This window comes from Bufo bufo, chromosome 3 (assembly GCF_905171765.1).
Source record: "Bufo bufo chromosome 3, aBufBuf1.1, whole genome shotgun sequence".
Taxonomy (NCBI): Eukaryota; Metazoa; Chordata; class Amphibia; order Anura; family Bufonidae; genus Bufo; species Bufo bufo.
The window spans coordinates 53,486,828-53,514,472 of record NC_053391.1 but is presented as its reverse complement, the minus strand read 5'-3'; the positions used below and the strand labels follow the sequence as shown (position 1 = coordinate 53,514,472).

The following is a 27,645-nucleotide window of genomic DNA, read 5'->3' as shown; positions in this document are numbered from 1 at the left end:
GTCCAAAGTGGACAGTCCCTTTAAATAATGGTAATAATGCATAAGTGGTGATAGAGAAAAGGTCTATGGGTTTGAATGATTATGCATAACCTACAACCCCATGCAGTTACTATTAAAATCGTACCCGTTGATAAATATATAGAAAATAGCTGATATATAGAAAAGACTTAAAATGGATTTACATGCTCCAATGAGCAGACAACCGTTCAGTGGAGGTGAAGAGCTGTATGAGGACGAGCGATGGCTACTGCATTACAGTGTAGACAGCACAATCTGCTGCCCAGAAATTATCCGTTCAGTGTCTGCATAAACTATTATTCCATCCAATGGACGAGTGTTTGCTTGGGTGATCTGCTGCACATTTAGACGGGCAGATTATCAGGAACTAGCGTTCATACATTCATCCCCGATAATCTGCCTGACAGTCAGGCAGTGTGCACCCGGCACTAGTCAGCAGAACAGGGCTAATTTAATGAATTGTGCACCGTTATGTGTTATCTCCTCCAGCAATCCCATTAAGAACCGATTTCCACTATTTATATTCTCAGATGAGCCAGACAAGCAAATTGTCCAATGATTTGTCTCTACAGCTAAGAAATAGGATGAGAAATGTATTTGCGTTTCTGAGAAATACAATAGAGATTCTCACATATACAGCTGTGTGTGAGTATGGAGGTATGATGACCCCAGGTCTAAAGATGCCCATGCACCTTCAGTAGCTTTCAGTCAACAACTATTGCTTTTAACCCTCTTACAAATACCAGTAGGGTCATTTGAAATTTAGATTGTGAACCCCACTGGGGACAGGGATCAATATGAGTGATAATCTCTGTATAGCACTGTGACATGCATAAATGGTTAAAATAGATAACTAGGATATATCAGGAATCATGCCATAAGAAAGCTCTAGTCGTAATTTATTAGATCGAAAGATACCTCCAAATGGGGTTGTCTACTGTTGGGCTTTTGAGATACATTATCATGTTAGAACCTCAGCCCATGGGTGGCTACACTGGTGGGCCAGTCTGAATATGGGTCAAAGCCATGAGTGTCCCACCAGAAGGTGATTCATGGGCAGAAGAATCACTCTTGCTTTCTTCTGTGGGTTTTCATGAAGTTTTACTTCTAGCATTGTGCAGACACCTTGCACATACTAAGAACATGATGCAGCTGTTGTGATGACTTCATCTGCAACCATTTCCCAAGGGAAAAGAGGTTAAAGCAACATCTCACCTACTCTGCAAATCCTCAGAGGGTTCCCAGGTGTGCAGAGCTGCTTATCTCATTCTGCACCACTAACCGCAGAAATAATATGTGACCAGATATAACTGTAGGAGGTTGGAAGTTGCATCCTTGAATTAGGTGACTGAATGAGATAGGATCCCACAGTTGAAATTCTGAGAAGTCTGGAATCTAAAAATACCAGAGGCAGGAGAGTTATGGTCCCCATATACAGGAGGTTTGGCCGACAACTCTCCCCAACAGATGACATCAGGGAAGAGAAGGATACTTTAATTCTCCCAGGAGGTAGGGTATTGGCACTCTTTAAAGAGACCAGTCCTTTATGGAGACTTATTGACAATGCTCCCTGAGAATATAACATACAAAGAGGTATCTCCCAAGGAATGAGAACCATCTTTCTAACACCACTTTGTAGAAGTGGTTCCCTATGACTCAAAATTCGACTTCTTAACAAGCCTTGGGACATGACAAGGGAAAATAGCCAAATATCTATCTGTAGACAGCTGTTTGGGGTTGCTTGCTCCTCATCATTACTGATCAGGATCCTGGCTGGCTGAGAACAATGCCTTGGAAGAAGCTTAGGTGGGGTGCTAATTCTTCTTAGAGAGACCAGCCCTGTTGTCATGTCCCAAGGCTTATTAAACAGCTAGCCAGAAGGCGGCCTACCGAGATCGTTCTCTTTCCTTGGGAGATACCTCTTTGCATATTGTTTTTTCCATGAAGCATTGCCAATAAGTCTCCATACTATGGAGTATTTCCAGTAAATCTGCATACAGGGCTGGTTTCTTTAAGGAGAGCCAGTAGGTTACTTAAACTGTGTCCAAGGCATCGCACTCAGCCAGCCAGAATCCTACTTAGTACTGATGAGGGGCACACACCTCAAAACAGTTGTCTACAGATGGATATTTGGCTTCGCTATTTTCTCTTTTCATGTCCCAAGGGTGGTTAAAAAGTTGGATTTTGCATCATAGGGAGAAACTTCCACAAGGTGGCGCTAGTGAGATGGTTCTTCCGGGAGATAAGCTGCTGCCAGGGGTGGACTGACTGGTCGGGCACTTCGGACATGGTCCGAGGGCCCGGCCGAGATGGGGGCCCGCCGCAGAATAACATAATGTGTTATGCCCAGCGCCCCGATTCCGAATGTTATGCTGGCCTGGTAATGGCAGCGGGGCCCGGTGCACTCACTGTATTCTTTTACACCGGGCCCCGCTCACTGTAATACTAATATTCATATGTGAACAAGAGAAATCCTCTGCGATCCTCTCCGTACTCACAAACTCAGTAACAGGCAGGCCGGCGGCAACGTAACTCACTGACGTCACGCGCCTGCTCTGCCTGCTTCATTCATAAAGTGGGAGGAGCAGGCACGTGATGTCAGTGAGTTGCGCTGCCGCCCGGCCTGCCTGCTACGGGAGTTTGTGAGTACAGAGAGGGAGAGGATCGCAGAGGATTTCTCTTGTTTAATGCCTATTGCCTACATTAATGCCTCAATATTACAGTGAGCGGGGCCCGGTGTAATAGAATACAGTGACTGCACTGGGCCCCGCTGCCATTACAACACCAGATGCCGGCCCCCAGACCCTGTATTGGGGGTCATTCACTCACAGGGACACTTTTATGGGGGGATCTGTGGATGACACATATATAGCATAAGGTGCTATATATGTGTCACCCACAGATCCCCCCCCCACAACAGTGCCATCCACAGGGCCCCCATAACAGTGCCATCCATAGAGCCCCCATAACAGTGCCATCCACAGAGCCCCCATAACAGTGCCATCCACAGACCACCATTAGTTCAAAACCCACCAAAAGCACACCTTTTGGTTCAACATATTTTTTAATTTGGCTATTCCCCGCCCCTCTTGTAATTGTTCCACTACTTGTGGGCTGCGCGGGCATGAGTTCAGTCACTTCGGTGCGCAATCCCGTCCTGCAGAGCGTGATCCCGCGAGACCCGCCGCTGTAGGTCACGGGTCTCGCGGGATCACGCGCCGCAGGATGGGATTGCGCACCAAAGTGACTGAACTCATGCCCACGTAGCCCGCAAGTAGCGGATCAGTGGAACAAGTACAAGGTGGGTGGGGGGATGATCTGTGGGGTTGCCCAGAAGGCTAGGCCCTTCACAGTAGTTATTAACCCCTTTCAGCAGTCCCCCATTCACTGAAGGGGGGACTGCTGAAAGGGATTAATAACTACTGTAAAGGGCCTCCCCCCCTTCACAGTAGTTATGCCCAGATATGTGCCCCCTTCACAGTAGTTATGCCCAGATATGTGCTCCCTTCACAGTAGTTATGCCCAGATATGTGTCCTCTCACAATAGTTATTCTCCCTCCAAATAACCATCATCCACTGTCCAACAGGCCCTTCTACTGTCTTTTATGACTACTTACATAGCTTCTACAATCCCTCTCCAGATTACAGGCCAGCCAGCAAGCCCACAGCCTGCCAGCCAGCAACCGTAATTGAGGTAAGAGGAGACAACTTGGCCTAGGTATCAGCGAGCTATGTTGTGTTGCTATATTGTGAATAGGAACCAGAGTGTTGGAGAGACCCCCCTCCAGGCCACATTAGACTCCATTGTAGTCTCTAATGGGAGGGGATTCTTTCGAACACACTCTCTAAAGGACACTGAGATAGCCTCTGCTAGAAAGACCCCTCTCCATGGCCCATTAGCCCTCAATTGTAGTCTATACTGGGGCCTGGAGGGGACGGTTTCTAACAGAGGCTCACTAATGGACACTGAGATTAGATCACCCCATACGAAAGCAGTGATTCAATGCTTTCCTATGGGGGAAAATCTGACCCTGGAGGTCATCATGCAGAGTGTGAGGACGTCCAGCGTCAGATACCGGACCAAAGGTCTGTTTTAATCCAGGAAGCCCTCAGGTGGCTGCCAGCGACTAGAGGCCGACTTATTGCTGGAACATAAACAATGCAGTTTCCTTAGAACATTGCAGCTCGATTTGCAAAAGGGACACTGTACCCAGACCACTTCAATGAGCTGAAGTGGTCTGGGTGCCTTTTGTGTCGCTTTAACTTTGAAATCTTATTAAAGATTGTGTAGGGTGTGGCTGGAGGTGGGGCATTGAGGCGGGACAAGGGTGGGGCTTGCAGCAGAACATGGGTGGGGCCTGTAAGGGGGTCCTTGATTTATTTTGCCCGGGGGCCCTGAGGGTTCTCAGTCCACCCCTGGCTGCTGCCAAAAGTGTCTGGCAATGGCTCTCTCCCCATTGATAACACATACACATTTGGCCAAATCGAACATGTATGTGTAAGGGGGATTCGGGATGGTGCTAAGAGACATAGCCATCGGCTTTAGTAGAGTGATAACCAACATGGGCTCATGTACACATCAAAGCCTTGTGCATTGACCTTGAATGTTTGCAAATGGGGTCTCTATAATTCTATCTACCTCCACATGGTGCCTCCCTGAGGCACCTTAGTCACCTCCAATAGCAAAGACCCTAAGGAAGAAAACCTCCATAATATTCATTTGAATCCATTGGTAAAAAGCCCTATAAAATCTGAGACACACTGATTTTCCATATGGCTAATCCTTCATATCATTCTATAGGCACCATACTATGGTACTGTACAGCCAGGGGTATAGCTATAGGGAGAGCAGAGGTAAGAGTTGCAGATAGGCCCTGGTGCCACAAAAGGAGGCACCGTTATTACCAATAACGCATGATAGGTGGGTGATCCTGATTTTACATTGGGACCGTACAGTACAGATCTGTGATATGGCTGTGTGCATGAGCCCATAACTAATAGTAGCTTATTTCTTGTGCATTGTATTTTGGTTTATGAATCTGAAGGATCGCTATCATTATTACCAAACTTTAATGTTGTATTAAAGACATCACACTATACCTGATCATAATGGATAGGTAAGTGGCCATATAAAGATGTTAATGTAAAAATTATAAGATTTACCATCTATCAGATGGGTTCAACAATGCCCATATGATTACAATGATAAAATTCTGCGTTTCCAGAATACTGTTCTAGAGGTAATCAACGAACCATTGTTCCAATGCCGTTACATTATACTGGGACATCTCATCATCACCAGTATTTCTAAATAATTCCCAGGGACACTTGGCTACTGAGCCAGTGTATTTCCAAATATAAAGTGTTTATACATGGATGCAATCAGCAGCCTTGTAGAAATGCAGAATTGCAACCATAAAAGAATCTCCACTGTCTCAATTCTTCAAATCAACTCATTGCTTAACCCCTTCCTGGGTTATCAAAGATGGTGTTGGCTCAGGAGAGTGCCACAACTGGTAGGTGCCTGCTGGTTTACTGCTGGCAGAGTCCGTTATCAGAAACAACTCCAATCATGGACGTTTAAAGGGGTTGTCTCTCACTTCAGCAAATCACATTTCTCGTGTAGAGAAAGTTAATACAAGGCACTTACTAATGAGAAAAAAATGGAAGTCCAGCTTCTTAAGATGATGAGATTTATTTCATGCGGCAAAACTTTCCAAAAGTAATGAGTAAGGACCTGGATTGTGTGGTCCGAAACGCACAGACCGTGTACCCTGTCTTGTTTTGGAAAGTTTTATCGCATGAAATAAAGCTCATCATCTTAAGAAGCTGGCCGACAAAAAAATTTCCATTTTTTTTCACTCACTGCTTTTGTCTCATTGGTTTCATGAAGGCACTTACTAATGTATTGTGATGCCCCTTATCAGTTTAGTCGCTCTCCTCTGTACTTTTTCCAGCTGCAGAGTGTCCTTTCTATGGACTGATGCCCAGAACTGAACTGTATATTCCAGATGAGGCCGCACCAAAGCTTTGTAAAGTGGTAATATTACATCCCTGCCCCGCAAGTCTGTGCCTCGTTTAATGCCTTACAATATCCTGGTGGCCTTAGAAGCAGCTGATTGAATGTCTTGATTCATTTTTCCATCATATTATACACTGCTTGTATCTCTGGTTACGACCACCCTGCAATCCAGCAGCAGTGGCCATGCTTGCACGCTACAGGAAAACGCACCAGCCTCTCTGGTGGACTGGACTAGGGAATGCGCATAGGCCAGCGATTATTCCTAAAGTATGTAAGCATGACCACCGCTGCTGGATTGCAGGGTGGTCGTAACCATAGATAGAAGCAGTATATAATGTTATGGGAAAAAAGAATGAGCCAGCAAAGGAGTCTTTATGGATAATACCAATACCTTAGTAAATGCCATTTTGCTGAAGTGAGACAACCCCTTTAAATCTTAAGGTAGATTTACATGGGTCGACTAGAAACCGATGCGTTCCTTCCCAACAGTTGGTTGCTTGTTAAGTGGGAGTGAAGCGCTGCATTTACATACAGGAATTACCTCCTCAGTATGAGAACGAGCAATTGCTACTGCGATTGCTCGTCTTCATACAGCTGCATTGTTTCTAGGCACCAGATTGCTGTTTAGACAGGTGCCTGTATGACCAACAGGATCACCCGATGAACAAGTGTTTTGCTCATTCATCAGGTGATCGGCTGCACCTTTAGATGGGCAGATTGTCGAGAACGAGCATTCGCAGGAACATTCGTTTCTGATAATCTACCCAGATATCACCTCATCTAAATCTATCTTTAAGATGCAATGGTCCATCGTAGTCAATTGCAACCAGCATCTGAGATATCATTTAGAGGAAGTAGTCTTGGAAGTGGTCTGATTACCATATGGCAACAAGATTTTAGGAGCTGTTCAGTTGCTATGGCAGCCTAGGGCCTTGTGAAGGCTCCCAAGCCTGCCATTGTATAGTTTCTACTAACCAAGCCCTGCCTCAGGCATGGCATGATACAGTAGAATCATTGTCATAGACGTCAATAGCATTTAGTCAATGGTACAAATCCCCTAGGGTGGCTGCAAATAAATATTGAAAAAGTAACCTACTGTATATAATACTATTAAGGCAACTACTTCCAATTTCACTTGAAAGTCAACTGAGTAATCCATATTTTTGGCCCCAAAGGGGGGGGGGGAGGGTTTCTGAGACGTAAGCCTGTATTACACTGCCAGATTTTTGCATTACTGCTCATTAGCGATCATCTTGCAGTCTAATATTGCTGCCGATTGCCTGATGAATGCGCAAATGCTCGATTATCGGGCATTCCAAATCTTTTGAAGGCAGTAGTACACAGCCCGATGTGGCAGGCGATTGCCAGCAGCTCGCTAGCAGAGGAGACCGCTGCTATTACATGCAGCAATCTCCTCCACAGCATGGGCAGGAGCAATTGCTATGCCATTGCTCGTCCCCATGCTGTATAATGGTTTGCCAGTGGCAGATCATTATTAGACACTGCAATTTACTGCCTGCCAATGATAATTTTTTAACATGTCAAAAGATTTGGATTGCCCAATGATCGAGCATTTGCTCGTTCATTGGGGCAATCTGCAGCAGTATTACACTGCAAGATGATCGCTAACGAGCGTTCATAGGAAAACTCGTTAGCGATCATCTGCCGAAAAATTGGGTACTGTAATGTTTGAGAAGGCAGCGACGTTCGCAGTAGCACTGAGACCTCCTCCAGCTTTCCAGCTTGGTTAGCATGGAGAAGGCCGTGGAGCTCACAGGAGCCTTCTCAAAAAGCTGATCGGTTGGGGTCCCGGGTGTTGGAATCCACCGATCAGATACTGATGACTTATCCTGAGGATAGGTCATCAGTATTTAAGTCTCGGAAACCCTTTTAAATATTCAATTTATGTTATTTTTCTGTGCCCGTTGCCTTACAAAACACCTTGGTAAAAGGCATCTGTGATTAATCTTCATTCTCGTGTGTTTCATGGGGCCAAATGTTTGTTTTCAGAATAATTACATTTGGATAAAGAGTTTAAGAGCCATTTCCCAGTTTTCTATAATTTTTTTAAAGACCATTCCCTATAGAAACCTGCACAAGATGAGATGATTTAATTCACAAGCCAGCACTGGGCCAAGAGACAAAGATCAAGTTTCATTACTATTGACTAACTTCAATTAAAATGTCTAATAATGAAGCCTAATTTTCTGTATCTAATTGTGTGCAGGAGCGGGGAGGAAATGGCGGCCACTGGGCTGTTATGATGTAGAACGCTAGATGTTCACCAATTACAAGGTAAAAACGGATTCATTAAATCAGGTTGATAATCAAATAGTCTATAAAGTGGGTTAATGTCTCAGAACCGCAGAGTAAAAAGGCAATCCCTCTAAACTGCCCTTGAAGCAGTGGATGACCGCAGTAGCTGTGTTCTATGGAGGCCAGCAGAAAAGAGATGCCTAAACTCAACTTATTCAAATTATCTGACCATTTAGTTACATGGAGCAAAAAAGATGAATTGAAAATATCCATATTATAAGATGGTGCTTCAGCACTGCCCGAAAATGATGCTCCTGTAGGACTCTTGAGTACAGTGCTCGTGGCAGTCCCAAAGAAGCGAATGGAGCAGTGGTCACGCATGCGCACCATAGATTGTAAGACTTAGAAGGCCACGCAGGGCCTAAATGAATATAATAATATCTCCAGATATCATTTTACCAAGTAACAAAATAGAAAACACAAAAAGAGAACAGGGAGAGATGTCAGTTCCAGAAAGTGACTCTCATAAAGTAAGGGCCATCAATGGTTATCTTTGAGAACCCTAAGGTGATAGTCATGGCAGGTATGATGTACGGAGAGGATAATGGTAGGCAGAGTTTGACCAAAGGATACAATCACGGATTGAAATTAGAATAAGAGGACCAAGGGGCCCGGAGGGTAAGAAATTTAGCTTGGGTACCCAGCTACAAGGTTCTTCAAATCCATAAATTTGATAGACTTTTTCTTTCCATGGGGATAAGAATTTTTGCCACTTGAATAAACCAAGTGGTGAAACATCATTTTGATGGTTTAAAATCAGTTTAGGTAAGACAAAGCAATATTGTTTTTGGCTTGATGGTAATATTACATTTACAAGTTATCTAAATTTCCTTACACATTTTATCCCAAAACTGGGAGATGAATGGGCAAGTAAACCAGATATGAAGATAGCTACTGGTAGAGTCGCAATTACTGGAGCTACACAGATTTAGTTTTTTTTTAAATAGGCAGCAGTTCGGTACTAAAAAGTCAGAAGCTTGTATGAATTTTCTTGGACACAAAGGGATAAGACATCGGAGTGGCTTAGAATGGTTCTAACCTCTTCATCTGAAAATTGAAGGCCAAACTATTGTTCCTATTCCCGTAATAATAGGGCTTCGTATAGGATGAGTGAAAAGATAACAGGAGTAGAAGTTTGAGATAAAGCTTTTTCAAGACAGTTCAATTCCCTCAAAGGTGCCTTAAGCAATAGGAAAATAAATTTACAAGTTATCCTACAATTGAAGGAGTGGAGGAGGAAGCACGAAGAGTAAGTCAGTCTCTAAATAGTTTGGAGGTAACTGAGTCAGTGGGACATGGAGTAAGTGAGACCAGATTTCCAAAGGGGCATAACGCCAATGGGCATCAGGGGAGACAGGTCATCATTGTTAGCCATATTTAAGAAGTTACACCAAACTTTAATACTTCCTAAGGTAAGTATACTGGTGATTGAAGCTGTCTTGACTGGCAGGGTCAGACAAGAGTGGTAGCCAATCTGGGACTGTGAGAACATGTGCGTTTCTAGTTCAACATGTATGGATGGTTTGGGCGGTTTAAGTGGGGAGATTAGTTTAAGCCAGCAGGCCAGATAGATCGCTTTGTAATATAACAAAGGTCCAGGAGGGCAAACTCTGTTTACTTTCCTATTCTGCAGCCCTCTTCTCACAGCCTTGTCATGTGCAGGCTGTCTCCTCTATGATATAAACAAGAGACGGGGAGAGCACTGGGAGGAGAAGCACAGCCCTGAGTGCCTGGGCTTGGGCAGAAAGTGGAGGGGGAGGGCTGCTTCATATGCTGCTTTTTCCTGAATGGTAGCTAGAAACATGCAACTGGGCTTGTTTGAAAGCTGACAAGACAGAGGAGAAATCACTCTTAGAAATCGAGTCGGGAATAATGTCGAGTAATCACTGTCTCACTAGACTGGAACTCTCCCTCCTGAAAGGAAGTCGGACCAGAACACTCCTACCAAAAGGGGAGGCACAGGGTGGTTAGCCCTGTACCTGCCAACCATTACTTCTCCTGCTGGAATAAATGGCACAGCATCACATTCTATTACATAACATTGTGTATAAAACATTAAACAATTGCAGGTACCCCCAGGTCTGGGGTACTGCACAATGACCTACTGTAAAATGCTAACTCCTCAACCTCAATGTATATTATATAACATGACCCCCAACCGTGACCCATTATTTTTTGCACCGGTCTCCTCTTATGATGCAGAAGGAACCTCCAAGGCCCAAGTGTGAACCCAACCTCTGCACCCCTAATAGTTACGCCACTGATGTGACCCACTTTGTTAAGGGTGTTATTATTGATAGCAGCCCATAGACTGACTGCGACCCAAGAACATGATTTTTTTGTACTAACTCTAACTAAATGACTGTAGTAAAATAATGACAACGTGTTGTTTTCTGTCAGGGGTGAATTGCACATTTAAGGTGTTAAGTCTGATCACTTGGCACCTTTTCCAGAATAAAACTTGTCGCTGGAAATATAGACTCTGTTGCCAGGAGAACTCCTCACTTCTATCTCTGTTCTTGAAGAGGTTCAGGAGGAACTACAGAGGGGAGATACCAGCGATGTATAAACCTCACTGAGTTCATGGTTTAATGGCCTATTATAACCAGGCAATGTCAACCAAGATATATATTTTTTAGATATACTCCAACAGGGCAATTGCCCAGGACCCCCTTCCCGAAAAGGAACCCCTTCTGTTTGATACTTAAGCGGTCCGATGGTGGGAGCCTTTTTTGGTATTAAATTGCTTTATTTCCCTCCTCCACATGCATCCTTTCTAACATGCTGCAGCGGCCCCTGTACATTTACACAATCACCGCTGCTGTGCACCTCGCACATAATGTCACTCTGTCTCACCAGATGTCAGTGACGGCACCACATTATCTACAATCCTGATACCACAGACCAGCATTAGGACATTCTGCGTAGACTAAGATAACATAGCTCCGTCCTCCATCCATTCCCTGCACTTGCTCCAGGCTGCAAGACCTCAGACTGGGGTGACTGGTGATAACTGGACCTTCTGCTGCATCCGACCCCCAGGCTCTGACCTCAGCTGCTGGACGGAAGGGTGCTCCCAGGACCATCTCTTACCCAAATGTAATGCCCCAGAGGTGCATTACCACCTTTTGCACCTCCCCACTATCTCCTATGGTTGATTTCATGCCATTATGTGTATTTATTTCCAGGTCCTGCACATTGTGTATTTGTATTTCAGATTTTGTGACTGTTAACATGTAATGTGGTTCACCAGCAGATGGCGGCAATAATGGCAGAGCTGTTTTGACTTTAATGGAACCTTCTATCTATTCTAGCCGTCTTTAGAGAGGGAGGAGTTTTAGTTAGTAAAAGTCAGTCTAGCCTACCCCTTCTAGGGGAGAGGTCATGTCTAGCTTACCCCTCTGCTGGGGGAAGGCTGTGTTCTATCCAGCATAGCACCTTCCGCTCTGCTGGACCTAGAGCCCCAAGCTACAAGCTTCAGAAGCCAGAGAAAAGCTCCTCTGGATAAAGACAAAGACAGACTACAGAAAGTCAAGTTCAGCAGAAAGTTAATATTTAATATTGTTAGCACAGCAGAGCCACAGAGCAACAGATGCAGCAGAGCCGAGTGTGTTTGCCTGCCAGAGTTAATACCTGCCAGAGTAACCAAGATAAAGTCTAAAAATCATTTGGAAGAAAGTTTATTCAAGAAAAGATGCTGTTCAACGTTATACAAATTCTGTACTACATTTCTTTCTCCATTTTCTTCAACTATTCCCTTTTCTGCAACCGACGACCACGCCTGGGGTTCCAGAATATCCAGGTAGGAGCACCGTGACACGTGCACAGCCACACCTAACGGGGCATTTTAGGCTACCATTACACCACTCTGGCATTCCTACATCTGGGTACCATCCTATCACTAAAGGGGAGCCTGTGCCCTCATTGCTGCAATGCAACTGGCGTCACAACAAACATTCATAACACCTAAAAGGGATCCCATGGAGGATGGCTTTTTTCCGCCCGCTGCACAAGCACCTGGCCTGCTCCCTCTCCAGCTAATTATTGATCTGGTAAGTCATTGTTAGAAAAAAAAATGCAACAATGTCTATGGAGGAGGGTGCAGGGCCGCTGGTGGTCACACTGTCATTGTAGCAGCCCTGCACTGCCCTCAGGTACTGATGCTCACTGGCCTGTGAGCTCCCCATTTACCCTGTCTGAGTGGTATGCCCCCTATGTGAACGGTGTGTGCTCCATATGTTTGCTTCCTGTGCCCCGTGTGTAGGGTGGCCAGATGTCCGGTTTTCTGGCTCCCTGTCCTCCATTAAGTGTAGGGCTGGACGGACACAGGGATGTCCTCCTTTCTCAGTAGCTCACGCTCAGACAGCAGCATTGTACTGTCTGAGTGTGATCTGCAACTACAAACTGACTGACTGAGGCTTCTCTCACCCCCAGTCAGTCAGTAGAGCCCGTGGACATGGCTCTCTGTGGCTGACTGAGGGTGAGAGAAGCTCCCTGGACTGCCCTGCCAGCTCACCTTCCCATCTTCCAGTTATTTTATTTTTTTCCTTTTGCCAGCAACGGGGGCGTGTTTTAGTGGAGTCTGTGGGGTGTGGTTTAGCGGTCCGGGACCAGTAGCCACCCTACCCTGTGTGAGCTGTGTGCCCCCTGTGCTCCCAGTGTGTGCTCCCAGTGTGTGCCCCCTGTGTGTTCCCCCTGTGCTCCCAGTGTATGCCCCCTGTGCTCCCAGTGTGTGCTCCCTGTGCTCCCAGTGTGTGCCCCCTGTGCTTCCAGTGTGTGCCCCCTGTGCTCCCAGTGTGTGCTCCATGTGCTCCAGGTGTCATCCACGGATCCCCCATAAGAGTGTGTCACCCACGGATCCCCCAAAAGAGTGTGTCACCCACGGATCCCCCATAAGAGTGTGCCACCCACAGATCCCCCATAACAGTGTGTAGATGTCCAAAAAATAAATAAAAAAATGGAGACAGCACGTCCAAAAGGTGGATTTTTATTCCAGATGCTGGAATAAAAATCCACCCTTTGGACGTGCTGTCTCCATTTTTTTATTTTTTGGACATCTACAAGTTGTTAATATTGGGGGGCTTTTTACCACCTCCCTTGGAGACGAGCACCTGCAGCATTATCACTAAGGAGTGCTGTCCACCCGTGTTTTTTCCCCATAACAGTGTTTCACCCACGAATCCCCCATAACAGTGTGTCACTCATAGATCCCCATAACAGTGTCATCCACAGATCCCCCATACCAATGTGTCATTCACAGATCCCCATAACAGTGTCATCTACAGATCCTCCATAACATTGTGTCATCCACAGATCCCCCATAACAGTGTGTCATCCACAGACCCCCATAACAGCGTGTCATCCACAGATCCTCCCATAACAGTGGTCATCCACAGATCTCCCATAACAGTGCGTCATCCACAGATCCCCCATAACCGTGTCATCCACCGATCCCCATAACCGTGTCATCCACCGATCCCCCATATTAGTGTCATCCACAGAATCCCCATAACAGTGTCATCCACAGATCCTCCATAACAGTGCGTCATCCACAGAGCTCCCATAACAGTGTGTCATCCACAGATCCCCCATAACAGTGTGTCATCCACAGATCTCCCATAACAGTGTGTCATCCATAGATCCCCCATAACAGTGTGTCATCCACAGATCCCCCAGAATGGTGTGTCATCCACAGATCCCCCATAACAGTGTGTCATCCACAGATCCCCTATAACAGTGTGTCATCCACAAATCCCCGATAACAGTGTGTCATCCATAGATTCTCCAATACACTGTGTCATCCACAGATCCTCCATAACAGTGTGCCATCCACAGATCCTCCTTAACAGTGTCATCCACCGATCCCCCATAAACGTGTCATCCACAGAATCCCCATACCAGTGTCATCCACAGATCCTCCATAACAGTGTGTCATCCACAGAACCTCCATAACAGTGTGTCATCCACAGAACCCCCATACCAGTGTGTCATCCCCAGATCCCCCATAACAGTGTGTCATCCACAGATCCCCCATAATAGTGTGTCATCCACAGATCTCCCACTAACAGTGTGTCATCCACAGATCCCCCATAACAGTATGTCATCCACAAATCCGCCATAACAGTGTGTCATCCACAGATCCCCTTAACAGTGTCATTCACTGATCCCCTATAACAGTGTCATCCACAGAATCCCAATAACAGTGTCATCCACAGATCCTCCATAACAGTGTGTCATCCACAGATCCCCCATAACAGTGTCATCCACCGATCCCCCATAACAGTGTCATCCACAGATCCTCCATAACAGTGTGTCATCCACAGAACCCCCATAACAGTGTCATCCATAGTTCCGCCATAGCAGTGTGTCATCCACAGATCCCCCATAACAGTGTGTCATCCACAAATCCCTCATAACAGTGTGTCATCCACAGATCCCCCATAACAGTGTGTAATCTCCAGATCCCCATAACAGTGTGTCATCAATAGATCCCCCATAACAGTGTCATCCTCAGATCCTCCATACCAATGTCATCCACAGATCCTCCATAACAGTGCGTCATCCACAGATCCTTCATAACAGTGTGTCATCCACAGATCTCCCATAATAGTGTCATCCACAGATCCTCCATAACAGTGTGTCATCCACAGATCCTTCATAACAGTGTCATCCACAGATCCTCCATAACAGTGTCATCCACAGATCCTCCATAACATTGCATCATCCACAGATCCCCATAACAGTGTCATCCACAGATCCTCCATAACACTGTGTCAGTTTATGGCTTCAAAAAAGGATTAAACAATTTCTTAGGACAGAATGACATTACCGCTTATGTAAATGTTTAGATTTCTATTTTCTTACTCCCCGTCCCTTACTTCCAATCCCCTCCCATCCCTTGGTTGAACTTGACTGACATATGTCTTTTTTCACCCGTATTAACTATGTAATCAAAGTTTTAACATACAGTAAGAGGAACTGGCAATACGATTGAAATGCTTCTATGGCCAGTTTCACGAAAGTGTTTGCATTTGTGCGGTCTGCATCATGATTATATTTTGTATATTGCCTCTGTAGAACTGGTATCTAATCACTATATGGTCACAAATTCAATATGGTGGTATTATTGGTGGCTGACTGTGAGGTTAAAGGGGTTGTCTCATCTCAGACAATGGGGGCATATTGCTAGGATATGCCCCCATTGTATGATAGGTGCAGGTCCCCACCGCTGGGACCTGCACCTATATCAAGAATGGAGCCCCGCAAAGTGGTGGCTGGAAGACTCTGGTTCAGCCACCACCAAGCACTCTCCCCATAAAAGTGAATGGGAGTGCACCGCGCATGACCGGCCACCGCTCCTATTTACTTCTATGGGCCCGACGAAAATTTTCAGTGGCCACATACAAATGAATGGAGGGCGGCTGCGCATGCCCAGTGCGCCCTCCACCACTTTCGGGGCTCTATTGTTGAGATGATAGTGATATGCCCCCATTGTCTGAGATGAGACAACCCCTTTAAGGATTTCTATGTTCCACTTTTATTTTTTCTATTGTGTTGATGGGACATCACTAGGATATGCCATAAATATCAGATAGGCGCATGTCCTACCTCTAGAGCCCGCTCCTATCTCCAGAACTGAACTCCAGATCTGAAGGGATAGCGCACTGCGCATGCGCAGCATTATCACCTTTCACTGCTATGGAATTTCCAAAAATGGCAGAACCAGTGATCGGCTATATCCAGAACACTCCTAGCAGTGAGTGGAGTATGACCATGCATGCACATTGTGCTCTCCTTTCACTTCAGGGGCCCGGATGGGACAATCCCTTTTTTTTCAGCTTGTGGTTTTATAAGCTGCACAATGGAAAAAAGAACTGCCCTGGCCATTCTTGATGTGGGTTCCATATCCAGAATATTAAAAATGGTCAGGAATGAAAATCCACGCCAAAAGGACATAAAAAAGTGTGTTAAAAAAGGCGTCAGGAAAAAAACACATAATAAAAAACCTGATGTGGATTCAGCATTAGGTTTTTTCAGGACAGAAAGTACCCTGTGTGAAAATACCCAAAGAGGCTGCAGGATCAGCAGCGTACAGTGGAAAGCTAAAGAGAGATAATGGAAGGATCTGCATGGGATTATGGTCATTCCAGGTTAGATCCCTCCATTTTGTTTTTAGGGCCAGTTTTTCCCGCCAAAATTGCTAGGTTCCGTCACTGGGCAGATGTGTTCAGCATGGTAACAGTTGAATATTTGGAAGTTGGTTGTTGCTGCCCTGGGGCAGATTCTGCTGAGGGTGGCAACACACAGCTAAATATAGTAAAGGCTGCTTGCCATGGTTGGGCAGATGTTCCCAGCCTGGTAACAGCTCCGGTTGGCAATGGTCATTTTATTGGTTATTATTAGTGATTAATAGTGTCAGGGTTAAAAGTACCTTTTTTAGGCTGCCCGGTGACAGTGTGGCCATTGGTTAGCCATGTTTAGGCGAGTTAGGGGGAATAAATTGAGGGGTTTAGTCTTGGTGTTAGTCTTACCTCTCCTGCAGCCCTCAAGATGTCATCAACAACTGCACTGCACTCCCCTCTCCTCCATTTTTGTCACGGCTTTGTTGTTTTTAACCCGAGGTAAATTTTGGATGGTCGGTATCTGAGTTGGGCTCGAGCTTATGGCTGAGCTCTTATTTTTTGTATGAAATTGGTTATTGAGTACGGTATATTGATTTCGTTTCATGAAGTTTGAAGTTATTCTGCCCAGGTTGAATTAGTAAAAGTTGTGGCCAATTTTTATTTATCCATTAATTTGTGTTGTGTATTTATTTTAATTTTATTTGGTGTGCATGATGTATGACCCATAATCCCATGTGGCATTCCCCAATCAGCTACTGTGATTGCAACCGCTCTCTGTGCCTACAAAGTCCTGTCAGCCTGCTGGTCCAATATTTCAGGATTTCATTTTTGCCCAGGGCACTTTGTCTGAAATCAGCCCTGCACATATATACGCACATACAGCAAGGTATGCACATACTGTATATCGATGGCCACCTCAGTCCTGATAAATCAGCTGCTGAACCCCCTACTTTTAAGTATGCACCATTATGTAGAAGGCTAGACATATGTACAGTACAGACCAAAAGTTGGACACACCTTCTCATTCAAAGAGTTTTCTTTATTTTCATGACTATGAAAATTGTAGATTCACACTGAAGGCATCAAAACTATGAAGTAACACATGTGGAATTATATACATAACAAACAAGTGTGAAACAACTGAAAATATGTCATATTCTAGGTTCTTCAAAGTAGCCACCTTTTGCTTTGATTACTGCTTTGCACACTCTTGGCATTCTCTTGATGAGCTTCAAGAGGTAGTCCCCTGAAATGGTTTTCACTTCACAGGTGTGCCCTGTCAGGTTTAATAAGTGGGATTTCTTGCCTTATAAATGGGGTTGGGACCATCAGTTGCGTTGAGGAGAAGTCAGGTGGATACACAGCTTATAGTCCTACTGAATAGACTGTTAGAATTTGTATTATGGCAAGAAAAAAGCAGCTAAGTAAAGAAAAACGAGTGGCCATCATTACTTTAAGAAATGAAGGTCAGTCAGTCAGCCGAAAAATTGGGAAAACTTTGAAAGTAAGGGCTATTTGACCATGAAGGAGAGTGATGGGGTGCTGCGCCAGATGACCTGGCCTCCACAGTCACCGGACCTGAACCCAATCTAGATGGTTTGGGGTGAGCTGGACCGCAGAGGGAAGGCAAAAGGGCCAACAAGTGCTAAGCATCTCTGGGAACTCCTTCAAGACTGTTGGAAGACCATTTCAGGGGACTACCTCTTGAAGCTCATCAAGAGAATGCCAAGAGTGTGCAAAGCAGTAATCAAAGCAAAAGGTGGCTACTTTGAAGAACCTAGAATATGACATATTTTCAGTTGTTTCACAATTGTTTGTTATGTATATAATTCCACATGTGTTAATTCCTAGTTTTGATGCCTTCATAGTCATGAAAATAAAGAAAACTCTTTGAATGAGAAGGTGTGTCCAAACTTTTGGTCTGTACTGTATATACAACTAGCAAATAAATACCCCCAATACACTGAAATAAAAAATAAGTACCCCCTCCACACTCTTCACAGGTAACAGGTTTTTCGCATACCTCACAAATAATGATGTATCCTCCGGTTAGGTCATCAATATCAGAATGGTGGAGGTCCAACTACAGGCCCCCCTGATGATCAGCTGTTTGAATGGGGACATAGTATTTGGATGAGCGCTCTTCATAGCATAGTGCCTTACCTTGTTCATACTTACAATCGTTTTAGTTGGTAAATTCTGGGAATTCCTGTCCGGGAGAGCCACAAATCTGCCAGGATCCACCTACCTGTCCAATTTTAAGTGACTGTCTATGATAATAAGAAACAGTCCCTTCAAATTTGGGATAGTTGATAACCATGCTTGTATATTGTAGAGGCTGTGCTACGTATGAATGGGACTGAGCTACACAAAGACTACTGTATGTGACTGATGGACATGATGTCACAGGCTGAGAAAGACGCTACTCGTATACTGGACCCTCACCTATCAGATATTGATCACCTATCCTGAGGATAAATAGCAATTGTAGAGCAGCACTCACGGACCTTGTGACCACACTGGAATGCAACAGCCCAGCCACGAACGCAGGTTCTCAGCAGTCCAACGAACAGTATGCAACGTTTCGGCTACATGGTAGACTTTATCAAGCCTTGATAAAGCCTTGATAAAGGCTACCATGTAGCCGAAACATTGTTGTCTGTTTTTATGGTACACATTCTGTGAAGCTCAGCTCGTCCAATAAAGAATTCACTAAAGATGGTGCCGTTGCCTCCTTTTGCATACTATCCTGAGGATAAGTCATCAATATCTTAGTCCCAGAAAACCACTTTAAGGGGCTTTTACAACTGTTTTATACTGATCGGTGACTGGATGTTCCGTGGTATATAAGGCAGTTTCCTCAAGGGAGGGTATCTGAGCTTAAGTACCTAGTTCTTAGTTCCCCAGAACAGGTGTTTTGTTATTTGCTAGTACCAACCCCTTTCTCTGCCTGACTATTCTGACTTTCCGCTGCCTGCCTTGACTATAGCTTTTTCTCCGTTTTGACCCATTTCCGCCTGCTCCGACCTCTGACCTGTTCTACCGATTTGCATGTTTGCCGCCTGCCCTGACCTTGCTAGTTTGCCTGATCCCTTGGTGCTCCACATCGGTGTCTCTGACCCCCGATAGGTCAGCTGACAACTACATCAGGACTACTCTAGGAGGTAGCGGCCTCTGCAACAAAGTCCAGATCCCTGTACAGGGGTTAAAGAGAGAATACCAGGGAACCGCCAGGATAATGCCCTTAGATTTAGCCCAAAGTCAGACTGGTTAGTTACCACCACTGCCCGTTACAAATGTATATTTCTAGACAATGGTCAGAACTTATCGAAAACTGGGGACACATAATTATACAATAGTATGATGTAACCACCTCTTGAATTATTTCACCAGAGTTTACCTTTACTGTAGTTTTCAGGATATCTGTTTGATTGGCATCAAAAAGTATGCATGTAAGTTAAAGGCCATGTATTTTTTACATTGTAAGGAAATTTGAAATAGCTCAAAGTCTTATGTAATAAAATGTAATAAAGTACAGGGCTGCACCGCCAATTAGGCTAGGTGAGGCGATCGCCTCAGGTGGTGTGGCCCTGGTGACAAGTGGGGGGGGGGGGGGGGGTGTCAGCGGCAGCTCATCTGTATATTCATCTCTATCGCCGTCCTCAGGACAGCCATACAGATGGATGTGCTGCGGGGCAGTAGAGAGGCTGCAGCCTATCAGAGGCCGGTGCAGACGGCACGATGACATCAACGCGCCGCCTGAGCCGTACAGCGCGGGACACAAGCCGGAAGAGGTCTGCATTGCATCGCTGCCAGCCTCATGGAGGTAAATATAATTGTTTATTCTTTTATATAGCACACAATGCAGGAAAGGAGCACTATTGGGGCATCTAGGGGCACTCCTTACTGGCACATTATTGGTGGGCACTATGGGGGCACAAAAGTGGTATTTTATATCGTGGCCACTATGGGGAAGGGGGGAGAGGAACACTATGGGGGCATTTAGGGGCACTTCTTATTGGCACATTATTGGGGGGCATCAACTGAGGGCACAAAGAAGGGGTATTTTATATGTGGGGCACTATGGGGAAGGGGGAGATGAACACTATGGGGGCATCTACTGAGGGCACAAAGAAGAGGTATTTTATATGGGGGGTTCTGTATAGGGGAATTTTATACTGGTACATTATGGGGTGCACTATGGGGAAAGGGGGAGAGGAGCACTATGAGTGCATCTACTGGGGCACTATATAGGGGCATTTTATACTGGTACATTATCGGGGGGCACAATGAGGAAGGGGGGAGAGGAGCACTATGGGAGCATTTACCGGGGGCTTTATATAGGGGAATTTTATACTGGCACATTATAGGGGCACATTGGGAAAGGGGGAGAGGAGCACTATGGGGGCATTGACCTGGGGGCATTATATGGGGGTATTTTATACTGGCACACATCATGGGGACACTATGGGGACATTGGCACAACTGGGGGCATTAAACATTATAGAACTGGGGGCATTCTACATTATAAGGAAAATTATTACTACTGGGGTGGCATTGTGGTGGGCTTTATTACTACTGGAGGACTGTGGGGAACATAATTACTAGTATGGGCACTATGGGAGCATTATTACTTCTGGGGCACAGTGGGGACATGTTGGGGACACTGTAGGGGCAGTGTTACTACCAAGTGTGCTCTGGCAGAGGGGCTACCTGGCATAATATTAGCTTAGCACAGTTATTTTGGGGGGGACCTTATGTTTACACTATTGGTATCAGGTACACTATTTGCTGGGTGCAGTTATTTCAGGACACTGCATGCCAATAATTATTGAAGGGCACTATCTGCATGGTACTAGTATTATCAGGGGGTTTATCTATTTCTGAAGTATAGTATTAGGGAGCACGGCAGGCAAAGTATTGGGGGTGGTAGGATGATTGTCCAGAAGATGGGAGGATGATGGAAAAGTAGTAAACTAAGATGTTTTTTGCCAAACTACAGAGACGAGAGATGGCTGAAATAAATCATCATGGCGGTCTGTACTGAATGGAGAAGATGAGGAAAGTGAACATCTACATCAGAAGAGACTTCACTGGATGTAAGAGGTATGGGGTGTTGTATTACCCTGTATGTTTTGTAGTGATATATGTAGTGTTAGGAGGGAAGGGGTTAGGTTGGGAATTTTGTATGGAGAGGGAGGGGGGGGGGGGCTGTTTTGCCTCAGGCAACAGAAAGGCTAGGCGCACCCCTGATAAAGGAAGGATATATCATACTGCTGGAGTTGATGAAAGATTGCTTGACAAATAGAGACGTACTGTCTCCCGCAGTACCACTGACCTTAATTTGCACTTGATTTATAAAAAAGTGAATCAGTTCCCCATTTGCATTTCCATTACTCTCTATACATTTGCATAATAAGAGAGCCAATTAGTTTGCTAAATGTGATGCGCACAGTTCTGTCAAGTGCAAATGACTGCCCGCAAAGCCTGGTTACACTTGTGACATGTACATGAGCTGGTGGAGTGGAGGACTACAAGTTCTGGAGACCAAACCCACCCATATTCAGGATTCAATATATAATTAGGACAGTCATACACATTCAATAGCTGACAGCCGACATGAGAATGTTCGCCTGACAGCTATCTCTCCTGACTCCCACCCGGCTCCCCCATACACATAGATCGATGTATGTATTTTAAATGGGTAGAAGATAAAGCTGTTGCCAGACGCTCCCAGGAGAACAAAAGGATTGGGCAAAAATATTCACTTTGCCCCATCCTTCTCTCCCCCGACATCATCTGTCAGGGAATCGTCGGGAGTTCCCCACACATATTGGACTGTTGGACGAACCCGGTCTTCTAAGCAGGTCCGGCCAACAATACAATAATGTGTAAGGGGGTATTTAGACCGGAGGGTCTTCTGATAGTGCACACTTAGGTTTCCTTCCTTAGGTTCATACATTTCATTTGTTTTCAAAAAAAAAATTTTGGGTGACATTTTTTGCACTCATACTTGTCAATATTTAGAAGTTGGCTTGCAGGATGGTCTTGATTAAGACACAAAAAGCCCTAATTTTTCAGACATGGACATGCTACTATCCACAAGAATTGGCCGCCTTAGGGTACGGCTACACAGTCAGGTTTCTGCATGCAGTTTTGGAGGACAAAACTAGTAAATTCAAAAAAGTCCTGTATACTTTATCTCCTTTTATGATCCACTCCTGATTTTGGCTTCCAAACTGCATGCAGAATCCTGACCATGTGGCCGTACCCTTACATCTAGACTCCACCACTTTTGTGACACATGACTCCCTTTCAGAACATGGGCTGATGCACCATCCCGATGCCACATACAGTTACCTCTCATGGAGGGTTGCTTTCATGTGTCGTGCAGTAGATCTGCCAACTCATTTGGGAGGTCTCTTTTTTTCTGGGATCCTCCCAGATGTTCCAGGAGAGTTTGCAAGTATTATTTACATGTGCTTTAGGCTAATGCTGCAGTCACAAACCGCGGATCTACAAAATAGGCATGTCGTCCGAGTGTATGCCGCATTTTGGCATCCGTGTGCCGTTCCCATCAGTGTGTCCGTTCCGCAAAAGATAGAACATGACCCTTTGAAGTCAATGGGTCCTACTCCAACTTGTGGCATGCACAAAATGTACATGGTAGTGTGCATGAGGCCTTAAAGGGTTTATCCAAGAGTATAAAGTGTCCCCCCATGTGCCGGGCCCCCCACATGCAGAGCTGTTGGTCCCCGCACCGCCGCTGCTGCTTCTCACCGTACACGGATTAAAACATCTGGTGTCGGGGGAGGGCAGCCAATGGCAGACGGGGATGGGGACGAGCCTCCCTAGCATCGCGGATGACACTAGGGAGGCTCGTCCCCGCCTCCCCCCGACATCGGATGTTTTCATCCATGAACAGGGAGAAGCAGCAGCGGCAGTGCGGGGACCAGCAGCGCCGCAGGGAGCGGGGTAAGTATATTCCATGTGGGGGGCCCGGCACATGCGGGGACACTTTATACTCTTGGATAACCCCTATATCGAAGCCTACAGCAATACACATGAAAAATACTGCAGCACATAGAGCATGCTGGGAAAATCCAAGTGCGGATCCACAGGATGCCAAATCCCCAGCAGAAATCCAGGAGACATCTTTGGATTTCTGCCATAGATTCAATGCTGGAGTTTTCCGACGGAAATCATAAAAACTAGGATATCCAGATGAAGTTGCAAAACTTCAGAAAAGTTCAGAACTTGATCAAGACTGGTGGCGGTTCCTAGAAACAAAACTGTTGGGGGTAGCGGTGTAACACATTGGACATAAACATTACATAGTGGTCGGCAGATCCTGCTGAGGTCAACAGGATCAGCCAGCGCTCTTGTGTGTGGCTGAAGCCCCTATGGTGGAGGCTCCTAGACAATTGTCCGTTTTGACAAGCTAAACCTAAAAACTCATCTGGCAGCGACGGGAGGAAGCAAAGGTTTAGATACAAATCGACATGTGGAACTGGAACGGATACTAAGATTTCACAGGAAATGACCCTTGACCCTGCCATCCATAGCGTCAGAGATGTGACTGTGAGTGATGACCTTTTGGGTTGTTTCCTGTGGAAGAACTAAAAAGTAATCCGCTAATAGTTCAAATTAGCAGATGTAAGAAATTACCCATCGGAAACAACAGGAAAGTGACTGCGCACCCAGCGGTGGTAAAAAGAAGAGGAGAGGATTCTAGCGCTGTGTCTTGCTTCATTTTTTCTTTGAGGGTACATTCACATTCACAAAGGGTCGTGGTGCGGCAAGAAGCATGTTAACCCCTTAATGACCGCCCACGCTTGTTTTTATGGGGATAATTAAGGGGCTTTATTCTGCAGCTCCATAAAACCACAGCCCTGCAGAATATTGGCTGCCACTGGTCTCTGACATTCAGCTACAGTTTCTGCCCTCCTGATCTCTGCACTTGTGGCGGTCAATGACAGAGCACACCCCCGCGGTACCACTCCATTCAAGTCTAGGAGCCTGACAAAGATGGCCAAGCGTTGTTCTCAGCTATCTCTGCCTCTCCACAGACTTTGGAGTGGCAGCTTGCAGGTGCAACCATTGAAATGTGGGACATTGGACGCTTGTTCTTCTAATTAGTGGGGCTCCCTACAGTGGGACCACCAGTAATCAAGCATCTATCAGTTTTAATAAATTATTGTATTTCACATAAAATTACAATTCTGGAGTATCTATTCTGGAGAGGGGGCAGGTCCTCTTTTAAGGATTAAGGAGACTTTACTACTGTTGACCTTTCATCAGGATAGGTCATCATTATCTGATTGGTGTGGGTCTGACACCCAGGACCCCCACCTGTTATATGTTTGAGAACGCAGCAACGCTCGCAGTAGCTCCGCAGCCTTTTCCAGCTTTCCCTAGGCCGCGCGACGTCACGTTCATCGGTCATGTGGCCTAGGAACAGCTCAGCTCCATCAGTAGCTGATTGGTGAGGGTCCGAAACCAGGCACCACCGCTGTACAGCTATTCTGGAAGTTGATGCTAGAACTACACATCTCCATCAACTGTGCAGTGGGCAGAGCTGGTCACTGCAAAGCTGCTTCCACTGACTTCAATGGTAGTTCCGCTGCCGCCTTCCAGCAATGAAGCTACACCCAGTCAGTAAAGTGGGGATGTGGGGTGTCGGAGCCCTGCTGATCAGCTAGTGATGGCCTGTCCTGAGGACAGGGCATCACTTAGTAAAAGCTGAACTCCCCCTTTAATGCCTATTCCAGCAGATTAGAGGGTTATCAACTTTTCAAAAACTTTTGATATTTCATAGAGTCATACCAAAAGTTTAGATCGGTGAGTGTCTGAGCCCCGAGACCCCCATCGATCTCTAGAAGGAGGGGAGAGAAGCGAGCGCATAGTAGAAGCTAGACTACCCCTTTAATGCCTATTCCTGCAGATTAAAGGGTCACTAACTTTTCAAAAACTTTTGATAGATCATAGAGACATATTAAAAGTTTCGATCGGTGGGGGTCTGAGCGTTGAGGCGATATGAGCTTGCTTCTCTCTCCTCATTCTAGAGATTGTCGGGGTCTCAGCACTCAGACCCCTACCTATCTAAACTTTTAATGTCTCTATGACATATCAAATGTTTTTTAAAAATTAAGTGACCTATAAAAGTTATTTCAGATATAAACTACATGTTTTAACAGTCATCCATAGGTTCTCATGTTTACCCCCCCCCCCCATATACTGCACAGTGTACATTGTTTTACCCATTCCATACAACAGAAATATTGTATCTTTGACCTATACTAACCCGACGAAGACCAAAAAGGGGGACTCTTCTTTCGGGAGAATGGGAGGCCTACGAGTCTATTTGAGATGCAGAATGACTGGGAACTCTCGAGGCACATGCAGCGAGTGGACGCAGCGCGATGTATACAGCACACCGTACATACACCTGTCTCCGGCGTATATACAGCTCTGCCATCTGGTGCTCCAGCCTCCCAGTATGGATATAGTCTGCCTGTGTGTCTATGCCTGGTACTATAGTCTCCACAGCCATGCCTCGACCCTCTGTTCCTTTCCTCCAGCATCCAATAATTCAGAACGCCGTATAACTGAGAGGAGAGACACAATTATGAAATGTCTCAAAATTGACAGTAGCAGATCTGTGGAAATATTTGATTTTGCACTTATCTCCTTCAGTCTGCTACTGGTTTTATAGAGTTTTCTACGACCAACTGATAATCCAGAAATATTTGCCTCTCCAAGTGTTGATCTGGAGGTCCAGGGCAGGCAATGTGGAAGCAAGCAATATGGTACATGGACAACGTCATCCGGGGGTCACCGGCCTATGGCACTCCAGCTGTTGTGAAACTACAACTCCCTGCATGCTTCATGCATGCATGCTGGGGGTTGTAGTCTTACAAATGCTAGTGTTCCAGAGGTTGTTGACTCCGGGCTTTCGGGGGACCCTTTTAATCCTTCAAACCCCAAAATAGTCCTGTATCCCCTGTTTTAATGGAGCGGTGTTCATGGGGGGCCCCATGGGACTGATGGGGAGTACGGCGCTTGTCTCTATGTGGCGGACCAAGACTTTAAATGGAGCGGTTGTGCGCGTGAGCGACGACTGCTACATTCGAAGGGGGGGGGGAGCATGGGACCCCCGTTCTCGTGAACGGTGGGTGTCACAGTGGTCGGACCCCCAACGATCAGACGCGTGTCACCTATCCGGTGGATAGATTAGTTGAAAACCCCTTTAATATAATGGATCGGGTTTACTTTCAGTGCTACGTGATGCCACAGAGAGTTGTGCCAGTGGCAAACTCATCTTACCTACATCTGTGCTGCATCCCTGCCCTCATCTGCTGCAGACTGCAATGTCTGACGGACAGGCTTTTCCCATTATTAGCAGATGTTTAGTCAATATTCAGACGTATCAGTATCCATGAGGTCTCTGTATTGAGAGACAGCATAGGGGAGCTGAGTTTGTCTGAGGTCAAGAGCTAAGTATTCCCATTCTGCCTTCTATAAGCCTAACACGTCTAGTTATTACAATGCACAAACCATGCAAAGCGAGGTGACAAAGTCAGCATTGCTACACCAGAAAAGTTATGTAAGAAAGTAAGCAAAGAGTGCTGGAGACTTACTGGAGCTGATAGCTGAGAGCAGCAGCGCGGTCCGCAGACTGGTGTGGCTGGGTGCCCTGGTCAGCTCCATCCAGGCAGCGGATTTCTCTGGGGATGAGGGCACGGCGTGCAAATCCAGGCAGGAGTCAGCGTCATATAATGCACAGTAACCTATATTAGTTGGCTGGATGTGACTGTGTCCTCCCTCATGCAGAGCTGTGAAGCTGCTGGGTCCCCCCCTACAGATTTTCTTTGTGTGTGTGAGAATTCCCTGCTCCTTCCTCTTGTATTCCAATAGCTTTTCCTGATGCCTCCATTCTCAGATTTCACATTTCTGCTAGGTGGGTGGCAAGTGTGTTTTTTTTTTTTCCTTTAAAGATACAGCTCTGTGTGTGACATCCTGCAGGAGCCTCTCTCTCCTTTCTTAAAAAAAAAAAAAAAGTTACTAACATTTCCTTATCTCTTAAAAAAGAAATGATGTAAAAATAAATAGAAGTTCTTCTATGAAACTTAGGGTACTTTCACACTAGCGTTTTTCTTTTCCGGC

General features: G+C 45.6%; 1 protein-coding gene across 1 annotated transcript in view; it reads right to left on the bottom strand.

Moving 5' to 3' along the window:
• CYYR1 (cysteine and tyrosine rich 1) overlaps nt 1–27,384 on the bottom strand; it is a 113,869-nt gene extending 86,485 nt beyond the window's left edge. Inside the window, exon 1 of the mRNA XM_040421769.1 lies at nt 27,120–27,384. Coding sequence (XP_040277703.1) covers nt 27,120–27,189 — 70 coding nt within the window. The 5' untranslated portion in view covers nt 27,190–27,384. The remainder of the gene's footprint in view (nt 1–27,119) is intronic.
• Nucleotides 27,385–27,645: the final 261 nt, after the last annotated feature.